The sequence below is a fragment of the Phanerochaete carnosa genome (genome assembly GCF_000300595.1).
Source record: "Phanerochaete carnosa HHB-10118-sp unplaced genomic scaffold PHACAscaffold_6, whole genome shotgun sequence".
NCBI lineage: Eukaryota > Fungi > Basidiomycota > Agaricomycetes > Polyporales > Phanerochaetaceae > Phanerochaete > Phanerochaete carnosa.
In genome coordinates this window covers 3,109,570-3,124,704 of record NW_006767633.1, presented here as the reverse complement: position 1 = coordinate 3,124,704, position 15,135 = coordinate 3,109,570, and the positions used below count along the sequence as shown (strand labels likewise).

At 52.9% G+C, this 15,135-nt stretch overlaps 5 protein-coding genes and 1 non-coding gene across 6 annotated transcripts; 1 reads left to right on the top strand and 5 right to left on the bottom strand.

Moving 5' to 3' along the window:
- Positions 1 to 5: 5 nt before the first annotated feature.
- On the bottom strand, positions 6 to 1,268 carry PHACADRAFT_258938 (uncharacterized protein). The gene has a single exon (XM_007397433.1). The coding sequence runs from the start codon at positions 867 to 869 to the stop codon at positions 171 to 173; it is 699 nt and encodes a 232-aa protein (XP_007397495.1). The 5' UTR covers positions 870 to 1,268; the 3' UTR covers positions 6 to 170.
- Positions 1,269 to 3,578: 2,310 nt separating this feature from the next.
- PHACADRAFT_258936 (uncharacterized protein) lies at positions 3,579 to 6,434 on the bottom strand. Its single transcript, XM_007397432.1, has 5 exons — positions 6,342 to 6,434; positions 6,218 to 6,282; positions 5,960 to 6,158; positions 3,858 to 5,907; positions 3,579 to 3,801 (listed from the first exon to the last, which is right to left on the bottom strand). Exons 1-4 carry the CDS (start codon positions 6,381 to 6,383, stop codon positions 3,868 to 3,870), a joined length of 2,346 nt encoding a protein of 781 aa, XP_007397494.1. The 5' UTR covers positions 6,384 to 6,434; the 3' UTR covers positions 3,579 to 3,801; positions 3,858 to 3,867.
- Positions 6,435 to 7,444: 1,010 nt separating this feature from the next.
- On the bottom strand, positions 7,445 to 8,405 carry PHACADRAFT_258935 (uncharacterized protein). Its single transcript, XM_007397431.1, has 3 exons — positions 7,934 to 8,405; positions 7,809 to 7,882; positions 7,445 to 7,750 (listed from the first exon to the last, which is right to left on the bottom strand). Exons 1-3 carry the CDS (start codon positions 8,259 to 8,261, stop codon positions 7,466 to 7,468), a joined length of 687 nt encoding a protein of 228 aa, XP_007397493.1. The 5' UTR covers positions 8,262 to 8,405; the 3' UTR covers positions 7,445 to 7,465.
- Positions 8,406 to 10,268: 1,863 nt separating this feature from the next.
- On the bottom strand, positions 10,269 to 10,990 carry PHACADRAFT_258933 (uncharacterized protein). The gene is made up of 4 exons (XM_007397430.1): positions 10,879 to 10,990; positions 10,766 to 10,816; positions 10,611 to 10,706; positions 10,269 to 10,553 (listed from the first exon to the last, which is right to left on the bottom strand). Exons 1-4 carry the CDS (start codon positions 10,972 to 10,974, stop codon positions 10,374 to 10,376), a joined length of 423 nt encoding a protein of 140 aa, XP_007397492.1. The 5' UTR covers positions 10,975 to 10,990; the 3' UTR covers positions 10,269 to 10,373.
- Positions 10,991 to 11,081: 91 nt separating this feature from the next.
- Positions 11,082 to 11,175, bottom strand: PHACADRAFT_t94. The gene has a single exon. It is a non-coding gene; the product is annotated as a tRNA-Ser (tRNA).
- Positions 11,176 to 11,931: 756 nt separating this feature from the next.
- PHACADRAFT_258931 (uncharacterized protein) lies at positions 11,932 to 13,945 on the top strand. Its single transcript, XM_007397429.1, has 8 exons — positions 11,932 to 11,977; positions 12,028 to 12,092; positions 12,145 to 12,239; positions 12,299 to 12,405; positions 12,474 to 12,945; positions 12,997 to 13,068; positions 13,128 to 13,335; positions 13,398 to 13,945. The coding sequence occupies exons 2-8, from the start codon at positions 12,047 to 12,049 to the stop codon at positions 13,460 to 13,462; spliced, it is 1,065 nt and encodes a 354-aa protein (XP_007397491.1). The 5' UTR covers positions 11,932 to 11,977; positions 12,028 to 12,046; the 3' UTR covers positions 13,463 to 13,945.
- Positions 13,946 to 15,135: the final 1,190 nt, after the last annotated feature.

The window sequence follows — 15,135 nt, the reverse complement described above, 5'->3', positions numbered from 1 at the left end:
CCTGGATGCGGAAACAGAAGACTTTGTGGCGGCCGCGTGAAATGTCGTCATCAGAGGCTGCAGTTATTTGCTCCGACATATTTGGACGACTCAGACGTAAAGTGTACTGAAAAGGTATGTACAATAAGCTTTTTCAGGATTATGAACTAATACTCTACTAAAGTAGATAGCTACAGGTCTGCGGACTCGTCTGACTCAATTTCGGAGGAAGTAGCGCCATCAGAATCGTCCAAATTATGAGGGTGCACCACCAACTCCTCAACCTGCTGCTCTAGCTCTTCCAAAGCTTCCCGGTAACCTGCCCAAGGGTCACTCAGGTTCCTCGCAGAGAGGATCGCAAGTCTCTTAAGAGGACTGCCCTGCGTCCGTCGCTTGGCCAGCGCAGCCACGAGCAAGGGGAAAATCGCGTCCTTGTGTGCCTGGATAGTCCCAAACGATAGACCATGAGTTCTGTACCATCGGATGCCATTAAAGACGAGAGTTTCGAGGGCCGGGAAGGAGTGCGGGGCTCCGAGGCAATCCGAGAGCTCAGCGACTGCCGACCAGTGACTATCCTCAATCTCCATTTCCCGGATGCTAGGGAGCTGGGACAGAGCAGTCCAATCGATCGCTCCATGCATCGGATCCTTGGAGGTTAGACGGAGAACTCGAAGCTCGGCGAGCGGGTAGTGTGTACACAGCGCAGGGATGACCACGTTCCAGCCCCTTAGAGCGACAGTGGTGGCCGGTGATACACCATCTGAGACCTTCCAGGGCTCTGACAGGCTCTGACAGATAAATACGTCGGGTTCGGTGTAGATGTCGATGGAGACTTCAGCATATGTACGAAGCCTGAGGTCGATGGTATGCGTGGCGGGCTGCGTCAACATAGGGTGAATAAGCTGTCCACGAGTTTTAGAGCCCAGGGACTCGAATACATATTGCGCGGTCTCTAGTGAACAGGAGTGATCCTCAGAGAAACGTATCCTCGCGTCTCCAGGGATGGCGAGATGGTTGATTAGACGAGCATGAGCAGCGTCAGCTTCGCTCTCTACGAGTGAGAGAATTTTGAGGGATCGTAGGACGACTGGCTTCGCGGATAGCGCAGCCTGCGAGAGCCGCGATTCGGAAAGTACATCTCGAAGTTCCAGGTGTTCGAGGAGAGGCAGTTCCCGGAGAAGCTCGACCCACGTCTCTACTGAGGAAAGCTCGGTCGCGTTTCGTACCTTTAGGATGGTTAGAGTAGGCCGCACCGCAGCCTCAACAAAGGCGTATGGCACTCCATCCCCCTCCAACATCCGAAGGCGAGGCCATAACGCTGTACGAACCACTTTGAAATCGACCGCCGCTTCGCTCCAGAAAGTGTCGACTTCGCCGGAAAAGCATTCCAGCAATGGTGCATCCAAGGTGCCGTAAGCCTCGGCATGGCGGAAGAACTGGGTATCCAGGCACGCGGCCAGGCTTTGGGTCCGATACATGTTCTGTACCAGGCCTCGACTGAGCTTCTTGCTTGGGCTGGTATCCCGCCAGCGGTTCCACAGTATAGTTAAAGGAACGTTGCCAGAGTAATCGAAGGATAACCAAGTGCGTCTCATCGCTGCAGAGTTCCAGCCGTTGATAGGGATGTACTTCCATAGATGAGGTGTGTGCAGGGCAACTCCTCTCCAATGATGACAGACACGGGTTATTTGAAGCCATTCCCACGACTTCTCGACCGATTTGGCGTGACCTCCGTTTCCGTAATGGTAGCGGACCCAGTCCTCGACGAGGGCAAGGAAGATATCTCCGAGGACCTCAGGAGGAAGGCGCCCGGTGAGTGAAAGCAGGTTCCTCCTCGACCAGAGTAGGCGAATTCGCCGCTGCAGCTCCTGCACCTCCAGCTGACGCAGCTTCACCGCGGTGTCGATCGCAGCCTGCGTTTCGAGCGAGAACGTCCATTCAGGGGGGTAAGCGGACATCTGTACGCTTCTCGTTTAGTCAACTGTAGCGCAGACTCAACACCAAGCACACTTGCTCATACTTACTTGCCTGAATGACGGCAGGAAACGAGTGTATGGTCGATGTACAAGTGTATAACTTTGAAAGGCGCTTTGCGCTGCGGCGGCATGACACGCATCTAACCCTAACGTAGGGGCACTGCGACCTCTTTCGCCGTATTTCCTCAACGGCTACGTCTCGAGCTCTCGACAAATGATGTTCATGTCTGTGCCTAGCAATGCCATATGTTTCTGTGACACAGTCGACCTTTCCGAACTGTGAGCTCGTAAAGCGAGCCAATATTGCAACGAGCGCCAGGCGCAGAGCACTGCCATCACTGTATACACTGGACGTCAAAAGTAAATGAACACCCACGCCGCTCGAGATCTAGCCACTATTGCAGCATGAGTCTCCAAGCTACGCCTAAGCTTTTATTTGTGTACATTCTACAAGGTCTTGGCTTGTATATCCATGGAAATTTGTAATATATTGATTAGCAAAAATTGTGCAATACAGCCAGTTTCTAGAGCAACTTTTGCATACATAATGCGGGTTTAGATGTAAGATCTGTACCACAACCTATCAGGCTCTTTGGCAACTATCCTTGGAGTCTAACCTGCCCAAGAAAATTTTAGAGAGCCTTTCAGGTATTTTACATGGAGGAAATCATGCTCTGGAAATTTGAGTGGAGGTGTTACATATTCTCCCAGAAGTCCATGTGCATTCCCCGCCACTCAGACGGTCATAATATGACTTGAAATAGCACAGGATGTAGTTGTTACCCAATACAGCTCATTAGGGAGCATGGATTTAGTCGAGAGAGGGCAATTATCTGGGGAAGTGACAAGCCAGAAAGCGTCAGTTAAGTATATTGCATTCCGGCATTGTAAATCCCCATAATTATATTTCAAACCTTTGTCAATCTCTTGTATACTATCCTAAGAAGTAGCATAGTTGTCTGAATTGTGCTGACCTCTACGTAGAGGAATGTTCTGGAGCACACTTTAGAGGGAACATGCAAGCAGTCCACCAAGGAAGGTGTGTATGCTTTGCCTTCTTTCTCCTGAGGTCCTGATCACAACTCTGTTGAACACTTGCAAGTTTTTTTGACTCATTAAGTGGAAAAGAGGGACCTTCAGTCTCTAGCCAAGAGTCGGCAGTGGAAGGCAATGTGACAGGAAGAATGCTGCCAAGATCCATTATTAGCTGGGCGAGAGATCGAGGCTAGCTGGTTTATTATAGCACCCATGCTTGGCCAGAATCATACGTATATGCATACTTATACCTGACCGCTATCGTATTTACAAGCTTGCGCCAGTCTGTCATAATCTGCCATGGTCTGGAAATCATGTTCTGGGCCGACTTCTCCTGCCCTGATCTTGCAAGTGCTTGCCTGCCAGGTAACACCTTCTAAACGTTGGCAGGCCTTGGAAGGATTTCCTTTTTTCGCTGATGGTAGAATCCCCTTGACTGTGAGATGATGTGCTACAGACGACAGCACCAGCCGACAATGTAGAGCGTGGCGCATATTATTCGAGTAGACAAATTTAGCTAAGGGCCTTTATAAATTGACTGACCATACTATCAATCTGCTAATAGTCGTGGAGGCCTTCGTTCTGATTAGAGAAGTAAGACATCGCATCGTTGGTCAAGCTGGAGGCCACCACCTGAAAAGGACAGTAAACGAGTAAAGGATCAAACTACTTCGCCTAAACGGACGGGCCTACGTCACACTCGAGCTCCATCAAGTCGTCCACAATGGTACAACAACCTCTACTTAACATTCCATTCAATCGTATGATACATCGCATTCGATGCGTTCCCGTCTACTTGACACATTATTTTCTATCGTAGATAGTAAAGGCGTGCAATTACAATGAGCAAAGGCGAACCATTCATACCAACGGATGATTAGTCGATGTCCATCTCTGGGGGACCGTTGTCCTGGTCGTTGTCCTGCGTCGGCTGTTGCTGGTTTTCGGGCTGGGGCTGGCCCTGACCTTCAGGCTTAGGGGTCTGCTGGCCGCTCGCAGGCTGATCGGTCTTTGGAGGCTTGGGTTTGGGACGGGTGAGGATCGGCGTCGCAAAGTAGATGATGTCGTCGCGCTTCTTGAGGACGTCTGCCGACTTGAGGACCGGCTCAACATTCTTCGGCCGCTCAGACTGCCGAGCGATTTGGTCCTCGAGCCACTGCTGGATTGTCGCACACTTCTCGACGACGGCCTGCTTGTCCTTCTCCTCGATGTGCGAGTACTTCTCGTCCGTGGACTGCGCCTGCGACATGTACTGGTTGATGGTCTCGCGTAGCTGGCTCACCACCTTTGACCGTTCCTCCGCCTCCTTGTAGCGGAACGTGATCGGATCGCCGGCCACCTTGAGAGCGTCCAGCTTCTCGACGTACACGGACTTCGTCGCATCCTCGCCCTCCTCCGAGTACAGCCACTCCTCGGCCTTCGAGAGCGCCGCCAACAGCTTCTCCTTCTCCTCGGCCTGCACGTACAAAGCGTAGCGGTCGTCCACCTTGCCGCGCATGTCGTAGATGTACTCCTCAAGCGCGTTCTTCCTGTCTTCGGTGTCCGCGATCAGCTTGTCCGCCGCCCACATCTCCGCCTCCTGCTGCCTGTACTGCTCAAGGACCGTCGAGTCCAGGCTCGTGGAGTGCCAGACGAACGGCACCGGGCTCTTCTTCAGCACCTTCTTCTTCTTCGGCGGCTCCTCCGCGCCATCGACAACCATCTCATCCTTCTCCTCGAGCTCCTCAGTGTACGCGGACTCGAAGGAGGTAACACCATGCAGGTTCAGGCGCGTCTTGACCTTCACGATGGTGAGGTCGCCGTTCGGGTTCGCCGGCACCTCCTTGCACGTGAAGCGTGCGACCCACGGGTTGATACCGCCAGGCAGCTTATCGGGCTCCAAGTACTCAGCCTGCAGGTCGAACGCTCCGTTGCGATAGAACGTCAGCGCTTTAGTCGACGGGATGCTGTTGCCCTTCGGGAACACGACAAGCTCAGTATCCTCATCGGGTTCGCTGGGCTGTTTGTCCCACTTGACTTTGATAGAGTACGGCGTGATGTCGTGAATGACGAAATCGCGGACGCGGAAGGTGGGAGAGAGCATTGCGCACGAGAGGGTTGCACCACGAGCGGCAGCCTCGTCCTGGTTGAGGGTGGTTGAGAGTGGCCTGCCTTGGAAGACCGCCTGGATCTTGTTGCGGACAGCAGGGATACGAGTACAGCCGCCGATGAGCTCGATCGCGTCAATTTGGTCTAGGATCAGACCAGAATCCGCGAGAGCCTGCTCGACAGGAGCAGTTACACGCTCGAGCACACTGTCAATGAGCCGCTCGTATTCCTCGCGAGTGAGGCGGCTCGAAACGTCAACATCGTTCATGATCGACTCGACATTGAGGGGCGCCTCCGCGTTCGCAGAAAGTACCTTCTTGATCTTGTCGCACCCTGCCGCGAGACGGAAGGTCGCTTTCGGGTTGGAGAGGACGTCAATCTTATACTTGGTCTTGAACTCTTCAGCAAAGTGCCGCACAAGAGCGTAGTCAATATCGCGACCGCCTACATGCCTCTCGTAAGCAGCAGCCTTGACTGTAAGCTGACCCTTGGCAAAGGCGACAACAGAGACCGACATCTGCGAGTGTCCGACATCGACGAAAACAATGTGGCGCGGGTTTTCGGGGTCTGGGAGGTCAGATTTTGTGATACCCCAGCCAAGGGCAACAGCGGTGTGGTCGTTGATCAAGCGAAGAACGTTGAGGTTGGCAATGGAAGCCGCATCAAGTACGGCTCGCCTCTGCGAGTCGGTGTACCAGCCAGGAACGGTAATGACGACGTCGCTCACACTCGCCTTGAGCTCATTGGAGGCAATATCGCGAAGCTTGCCGAAGTACGCGGCGGTAAGCTGGGTAGCAGAGAATGTGTGCTGTTCGCCGACGTATTGAAGCTATTTTTGGCATTAATAATTAAACTGTGAAAAAGTAAAGCAGAGTGCGTACCTGTGCACCGACAGTCCCGCCGACATCAACAAGGTTTACATGGGTGAATTTCCGCTCGACCTCCTCAATCTCGGGGTCAGAGATTGTTCTTCCGATGAGCCGTTTCAGAGATCCGACAGTGTTACGGAAGTTAGAGGTTTCTAAAGTCTTCGCAGCCTCACCGATAGAGCGCTGCTTGGAACCGAAAGAAACGAGGGATCTGGAGAGACCATGCTTTCAGTGACCACATATGTGGTCTCAAAATGATTTAACACATACGGTGTAGCACGATTCGAGACCTCGTTCGTGATAATGTCTATGCCACGGTGCCTTGCGACACCAATCTGAAGGAGTTGCACATCTTCTTCAGTATCTGACTTGTCCGATGAGCGTAACGGGTTACCTTAGAATGCAGAGTACCAAAATCGATACCGACAACGGCCATGATGCTTAGAGCGTATCAGAACGTGTCAGGTCGTGAGGGAAGGTGGTGGGGAGAGGAAAGTCGTAAAGCAGGCTGCAGCAGCTTTACGCGCCTCGCCAGCCTTTTTACGCGCCCGAAATTTGGGTGTGACAAGGCCTAATTCGATAAAGTTCTCGCTTGTTCTACCGCGTTCCAACATGCGTTTTCTGCATGCTTTCCTCGAGGCCTCTTCCCTGCATATCGATAGGCCACCCCTACGATAATATCCAGCTCTGGAGATGAATATACAAGGGCATCGCAAAACCTCGCAAGCATGCGACTCTCGAAGGCACACCAATGAAGATGCATTACAACGTCACAGTCACATGCCATGTGCGCTAAGCCATCTGCCCTAAAGTGCTTCGCGCTGACCTCAGGCAGGTGAAAACACAAGGAATGCGTGGAAATTTCTCGCACGACACAGGCATGACGCCACATGCAACTTGCCCACCGAAAGCGAGCTTACTAGCTTCCTTCGCAGTCTATAGGTGGCGAACTTGAACATTGTAGAATTTCCAGTACTGGTTGACGATAACACGGAAGCGGAATTGTGTGAAGGACGAAAGAGAGGATTTGCGTGCAAGAAGTCGGCAGGCGGACCGTCACCTCAGTCGTCGTCTGTCTCTATCCCTTTGCACGTCTGTCGCGACCGCCGCTCTGGAAGTCACTCGGGGACGACTCCTTGCGGTTGAAGCGGTTCATAGGCTTCGTAATCTCTCTAGCTGCCTCTAGAAGTCTTCGCTTTGCCATACGCCGCAAAATCGACCCCCAGCTCCACCGGTGAGATCTGAGACTTAGTCTTGCCTTCGGCCACGCCCGCGATGTTCTCTGTTGGTAACCGAGCAAGAGTAAAGCCGCACCAGGCGACTCACGGGCTGCTATATACTAGACAGATCGCGCTACTTAGTCACAACCGGGCAATCCCTCATCGACGTGTCATTGTTTGCAGGGTCCGTGTTGTCTAGCTACCGAGTAAGAAGCTCGCAACTACTGTGATCCTGTTCAACAAGAAGCTCATCCAGAATTTTTCCGAGATGATCCTTGCTATCTTCGTTGTCTGCACACTACGAGTGCTGGGGGATCACCCGTATCAGCCTGCGAAACTGTGGGGATAGCTCTGCGGAAATCTGATTGTGCCACCTGTCCACCAGCTCAGCCTCGCAAATCTCATCAAACACCAGCTCATCCAACGTCGGAAGGCAGCGATCAAGGCCCCGCTCGAGGTTGCGCCACGCTGGGCCTGAGGCGAAAAACTGCTCGAACCAATCAAGCCAGAAACAAATAGAGATCTTGCGAATGGAAGACGCGATGAACGGCAGGATGTTGTGGCAGAGGAAGTCGAATTGCCACTGCCCCCGGGAAGCAATCAGTTATTGGACGACATCCACACACAGTCAGTACACTTACAGCTTCGGCCAACCATAACTTCAGGCAGCGCAGTTCGGTGCATGTGGAGAGGGACGACAAACTGGTCGCAGACGCTGCGATACTTCTGTCAGCCGGTATGCATGGGGCCAAACGCCCAAACTCACGTCTACCGCCACTCCAGCCCATGAGGACGGAAAGATACTCGATTTTCGAGCCCGCGATGCGAAGGAAATCATCTAGGGCCTCAGCCATCTCCGCATAGCCGTCGAGGCGCCCATCAATCTGGACCGATCGGAGCGCATTCGGGTCGACGAGCGGCGCCAGCATCCGCAGGTTCCCCGCAAGCGACCGCTTGAACTTGAGCGACTCGATCTGCACACACGACGGATGGTGCAGGCTCTTGTACGGCATATGGCAGACGCATTGAATGAGCTCGAAGGTGCGCACGTGCTCGAAGTGAGCAAGCACCCAGGGCAGCTGGCGATCAATCATCGTGTCGAGCTGGAGTGTCTCTACACGATACCGTCGTAATGGCAGCGCCGGCGCCTTGTCTGTCGGTACGGCCCAGCCGTACCTGAGGCCAATGAAGGTAAGATGTGGGAAGACGTCGAACAGTTCCTGTAGCCACTGCACCGGCTCCGTGCCGATGTTCCAGGTGTTGAGGTTATCGATGCCGCGCAAGTAGAACGAGAGCCTTGGAGACGTCTTGGCGAATGCGAGGAACTTCAGGAAACGACGAGAGGAGATGCGTACTCTGTTAAACAGTAACATGGAGCTGCGAGGAAGCCAAGCGCGACAGACTACCGTACAAGCTGCGACAGTACGCCACTCGGCCAAATTCTGGGGAGATGAGATGTTGTCAAGGATGAGGTCAATTAGCTCCTGGGGGAGAGTTGGCGTAACGCAGTTCGTCGTTGATGGGCTTGTGTCCACACCATCCTCGAATGAGTGTATGGCTGAGTAGCTTTCAGGTGCGGGATATGCCATGCGTGCGGGCTAGAACGAGACATTAGGCGTTTATATATGTCAAACATCTTTCGCGGCTAAGACGTACGCTTAATGAGCAGTGGTAGTCTCCAGGCTGTGAGCAGCCTTATGTCTCATGGCTCGTCGCCAGTCTATATATCATCCTGTCCGTGTCTTCGGCAATATCCGGGGTAGCGAGCGAAGGACAGGCCATCCCTGATGCTAAGAGCGTGAAGGAGGGCTGAAGAACGCCATGCACTGCGGGCATATCTCGCAGAAGTTCCATATCTCCTGCAGAATCTGGCAGGTTCGGGCTACGCAGAGAGCTGATAACAAAAGCTCTAGCGGAAGAACCAGGGTTAGCAACAAATACAAGCGGAGAGCACTCATGCTACTCGCTGGCTACAGAACGAGTCGCCTACTTCCACATTGCGGGCTTGCTTGAACCGTCATAGAACCGCGAAGCAGCGATCGAGGGCTTGTCCGAAATTCGACCATGCGAGATCACCTGGAAGCCTGCCGTATGGATGTAATAGGACGCTTGCGTATCGCGGGCCTATAGTGGAAAGACAGGCGCGAGACATTCGTTCATTGGGCGGCGAGAATATGGAATAGGACTAGAACGATGCACACCATCAGCCAAGCTGAATTCAACGGAATGTAAAACCGCACATAAAGGCGAGTGTCATCAGCACATGATTAGGGGCCACGGGATGCTGCAGTCAGAGATGGGGGCTTCCTTGGACTTTGGTATCTCCAGTAGGCAGAAAATCCTCTAGCGCCACTACGACTTCCGAGTCGGATCGAGTCGGACACGTCACAAGTACGACCAGCGCACTCAATACAGAAGGGGTTCATGAGACGCAGGAATCTAATGATCAACCATTGAAGCATTCATGTCTACCGTTTCCACTTACCGCGGCCAATAGGAACATTATGCGATATCCGGAAGGACGACGCTCGCACGGTGGTGCAACTCGAGCAAGGTTCCCTGGTATCTCAAAATGTCAAGATGGCATCCTGCGGCAGGTTTAGTTACGGGGAAGCCAGGCGCAGATCAGGAGCATGCATGCGGCGGTGAGGGGCTCAATCTGTTCAACACGGCGGCCGAAATTACATGGAGAAGGCAACGTGGTCGGGATACGGAGCGAGTGTCGTGAGCCGCTGAGGAAAATGTTCCCCGATGTGTAATGATGTCTTGGTCTTCGACATCGTCGACGAAATTCACAGTCGCAATGACTCTCGACAGGGCCATTTCTTCCAAGCTATACCTGATAGGAGATCTAAGCCTAGCTGGAAATAAAACAAATAACCGTTGTCCTGGTCGGAAGACTATGTTGAACTTAAACCCGTTCACCGCCGCAAGAGGGTCGGATGTGACCGGTGACCAGTAACAGTCACACTCTCGGCATTTTCTTAGTAGACGAAGTAAGTCTGGGCTAGCAGATTTGCTTTGAGCAGGGTGCCTCATAACTCTTGCGCGTTGTAAGTAATGCGTGGTCAATACGAAGCTAGCGCAGGCATTCCAGCGATAATGGAGAAGGAAGGGAGAGTTGATTACCAGCGAACATCTCGCATCCAACTTTCCGTCCAATTATTCAAGATTTCATCGATGTATCAATCATTTGTACGTCGGAGTTAGGAGAGGCTGCGGATTATAGAATCACCCTCGACGAGGATGCAAGGTCCTCCATAGATGACTCTGTCCGCCAAATTTTCTTTGATGTATTTCACCACGGCCTCATCCTCAGCACCAGGTTGCAGCCAGAGGGCAGGGATCGAAAGAGCCTTCGCCTGCTCGAGAACTCCGAGGGTGACCTGCACAGATGGTGTCAGAAAGATTACGACTCATGGTGTGACAGCGTCTCGGCGCACCTTGGCAGGGGTGATGATGCTCACGGACGTCTTCGTGGGATCCGGAAGATCCGTCAGCGCGCGCAGAGCGGTGATCCCTTCGAGCTCGTCCTCTTTCTGCACGGCCGCAACAGTCGTGAGCACACAGGGCAGGGTCCAAGGCGTTACAGCTATACCGGATGTATAGGGGTCGCATCCTTGTCGCGCGCCAAATACCACTTGAGCACCTGTAATCGATATACTCACTTGAGCACTCATCTCGACAACCTGATGTAAGATACATTCTAACCTTGGTGCCGAACTTGGACTGGTCCTTGGACGCACCGACAACGGCGTACTTAGGAGCGGACAGAAATGCTTTCTTAATTTCCGCAGCGGCTGCCATCGTGGCGAGTGTATGAGGGCAAGGTCTAAATAGCATCCGACGGGCCTGTTCAGCGTTCGCACAATCCCGGGACGAAGCGGGTGGTTTGTCCAAGGGCGAAAAAAAATCGTCACCTGAGCGATTCGAACACTCGCGTGCAAAGCACAACCGCTAACAGCTACGAATAGCAGGCGATCCCGTTAACCACTCCGGCAAAGTGACAAGTATGGCTGTTGACGCATATAATTACATTACCTTCAATATAGATGCGCTTCTGTGATCTCAGCGACGGGAACTGGGCAGGATGTTATCGAACATCCAGGTGGATGGTTTCCTGGCCGTTGCCATTCTGTACGTTCCGGCTGGAATGGCAATGTTGACTGCCGTTGCGACCCCGGCAAGCCCGAACTGGGTGACACACCGGTCGATTGAGCTCACAATGTTATGGCATATTGCGAGCTGCTGCACCTCTTTACCACGGATTCATTTACCACGATAATATGCACGGCGGTAAGTGGTGGCTCGCGCCTCAAAATTGAGGATTGTCCAGGCCTAAGTTTGGAGGCTTCGCAAAAGACACGGTATCAATGGTAACAGAGCAAGCTCGGGCCGATATCTCGGATGTAGCAAGCTCGAGAATGTGGAACAATGTATGGGAAAAAATGTTCTAAAGCGTTTTGAGATACGCCGGCGGAGGCGCACGGCGCACTGTTCGTGCGGCGTCGCCTGACGTTCATAATTCGAGGAATAATGAATAACATTGACGTAAAGAGATAACAGAAAGCCTTGCTAGCGGTGTACCAAACCGTGCTATGTCATGGACCTGTCACGAACGGCTCGGGCAGAAGCGACCGACGGATGCAGAGCGCTTGCTATGGCCGGGCGAATTACTTAAAGTGGAAAAATTGTTTGCTTCTGTTTGGCGCTCTGATCAACAATTTGGATGGGCGCTTATTGTCGTTATCCCTCCCACCTCCTCCTTTCCTCACCGTCTCAGTACTCACCGACCCCCTCTCGCTCGTTTGTTCGTTGCTCGCTTTGTTAGATCTATCAGAACTTAATCTTTCCCTTCAGCTTTATTTGTCATTTCGCCATGGGTTGTGTGCAGTCTACAGGTGTCGACGAGGAGGCCAAAGCTCGTATGTTGTGTTCCTCTCGGTTCCCGAGTTATCGCTCATTCCGCGCACTTAGGCAACGACGAGATCGAGAATCAGCTGAAGAGGGATCGCGCCATGGCAAAGAATGAGATTAAGATGTTGCTGCTCGGTGCTGGAGAGTCGGGCAAGGTGCGTCGACAAACCCTTTCCTAAAGCGAATGTGGACTGAGCTCGAGCTCAAAACGCAGTCAACCGTCCTCAAGCAGATGAAGCTCATCCACAATGGTGGGTACAATGACGCGGAGCGTGATCAATACAGGGAGATCATCTACTCCAACACCATCCAATCCATGCGGTGCGTCTACTTATTCCCGCTTTGGTTTAGTCGATACGCTTGTCGGACTTGTCTGACCTGTTCTACAGTGCCATTCTTGACGCTATGCCCCAACTGGACATTCAGTTGAATCCCCAGAATGATGCTCGCCGGTCGATCATTCTCGGTCTACACGGAAATCTTGACGTCGACGTTCTGCCAGCCGATGTCGCCGATGCTATCCGTGGGCTCTGGCAGGATTCTGGCGTGCGGGAAGCCGTCAGCAGGTCAAGAGAGTTCCAACTTAACGACTCCGCTGTGTACTACTTCAACATGATCGACCGCATGGCCGCGTCAGACTACATGCCAACGGACCAGGACATCCTCCGCTCGCGAGTAAAGACAACTGGCATCACCGAGACAACGTTCAAGGTTGGCGAGCTAACATACAAGCTCTTTGACGTTGGTGGCCAACGGTCAGAGCGTAAGAAGTGGATCCACTGTTTTGAGAACGTCACCGCGTTGGTGTTCCTGGTCAGTTTGAGCGAGTACGATCAGATGCTTTACGAGGATGAGAGCGTCGTAAGTAGCGCTATGATCTTCACACCTGTGGTCCGCTGATTATTCTCCTAGAACCGTATGCAAGAAGCATTGACACTTTTCGACTCAATATGTAACTCGCGGTGGTTCGTCAAAACTTCCATTGTAAGCTTGCGCGCGTCGTCACGCATCGGTAGTATCATTCTGACTCATGCTTCGCGCAGATTCTGTTCCTGAACAAGATCGACCTGTTCGCTGAGAAGCTGCCAAAATCACCACTCGGCGACTACTTCCCGGACTACACCGGCGGAGACAGCTACGATGCGGCTTGTGCATACCTCCTGAACCGTTTCGTCTCGCTCAATCAGAGCGCAGCAACGAAACAGATCTATGCACACTACACATGTGCAACAGACACCAACCAGATCAAATGTATGTCACTTGTCCCGTGTTACATACTTGTCGCTCATCGCACGTACGTTTGATCCCAACAGTCGTGCTGAGCGCGATTCAGGACATATTGCTCCAGCTACATCTTCGGGAATGCGGTCTTCTATAGGCGGCGCCCAGATGTGCCTTTCGTCGATGCTCCGCCGTAACCGATGCGAGCGGAGGGTTTCAGCACACATGCACTATCTAACGATTATATTCCCTGTGTAATGCGGAACTCTGTTACGCACCGCTCCTCCGAATACTGTACGCCCACTATCCGAGAGGCGTCTCTTGCGCCCACGCCGTCGGTGTTCCGCCAGTCCTGCAACTGTCGCCTCCTTCCCTGGCGCTTACGCATATCCTGGATTTCTCTGTCCGTCATTTTTGTCGATATCATCCTCTCTTCGTCGGCTTTTCGTGTTCGCCATCTTTATGTTCCTTTATAACTTTCTCTGTTCGATGGTTATTACCCGGCCTTCCTCCTTGTCTTAATACTTAATTTTGCACCCATGCTGTTGTCTGGTACCTTACACAATATATACCAACTACTCCTTACCCCCTTCCTGTTTCCGTTACGGTGCTTATGAACAATGGAAATAAATTTACCCTCTGTACCTTCCGCGATGCCTTCGTCCGCGTTGGCGTTCCTTCCTCTGATACTTTGGATGTCTAGTGGGGCAGACACGGGCCACACGGCAAAAGATGAGCATCATCATGGGGCCGCGTCATTCATTTCTTGACATACTTATCACCTCTGACAGGTTTTACGTCCTTCGCGTCGCTCTTTGCATGCACGCCGGACTGTGGCGGGCGTGGCGCTACACCGCTCTATTCCCTCTGTCAACCGCGCGTCCCGCTGCCGTGCACGCCTTGCATGATGTGACCTGCGTTTTCCTGACTTGAGACGACAGGTTGGTACAGCCTCGCGCGTCCATATCCCGAGGTTCATCGGAGGTGCTACAAATGTCGGGACGACATCTTTACAGCGGCTCTATCAGAGATCAATCAGAGCATCTGCGGCGCGTTGTTTCCCCTCGCAAGGCAGCGTCGGACTGCTGTACCTGTGGTGCTTTCATTGCAGCAGCGTGCCGCTCCGTCGAGATGTTCTTCCGACGGTATGTATAATGCTGGGTTGTTCTTGAGTCAGAGCTGATTGTCTCTTCGTCAAGATATCGGGGGCGCGTCGCGCTCGTGGCTCAACGGCTTGCGAACTCCACGGCGAGCAACTTACGCGCTACGCACGACTCTCGGGGCCGCTCACCCGCCCGTATAGAAAGTCGGACGCCTTGCGAAGGAAAGGCGGTGTGGCGCAACGAGACGAGCACACTAGAGCCCCCCCTCCCCGTGAGCAAGGGACCGCCGCGTCCGGTTGCGCACTATGGGAGACGCTGACAGACGAATCACGGTTCACGGCGGCGTCTGTGCGTCGCGAATACACCGGTGTCAGGCTTCGCTGCCATTTCGGCGTTTGTCGAGGGTGCGGCGGACGGAGATACGCATGGAGTTCCGCGTCCTCGGTTCCGACAAACTTTGAAACGTCATTAGCAACTCAAGAAGAGTTCGTGAAAACCGGATTACGACTGCACCGGCGGCAGTGTGAGTCTTCATCGTGACGTACCCGGCGACCACTTGTTGTATGAGGCGCATCATCAATGCGAGTTCCGATCACCTAATGTCCAATGGCAAGGGCACTGCCAGATGTGCAGTGCAGATGCATAACGTCCTTGACTGACTGTTTCCGTTTACAGACTTAAATTCCTGATAAAGATTTCCGGTGTACTAGGAAGCATACGCGCGGCG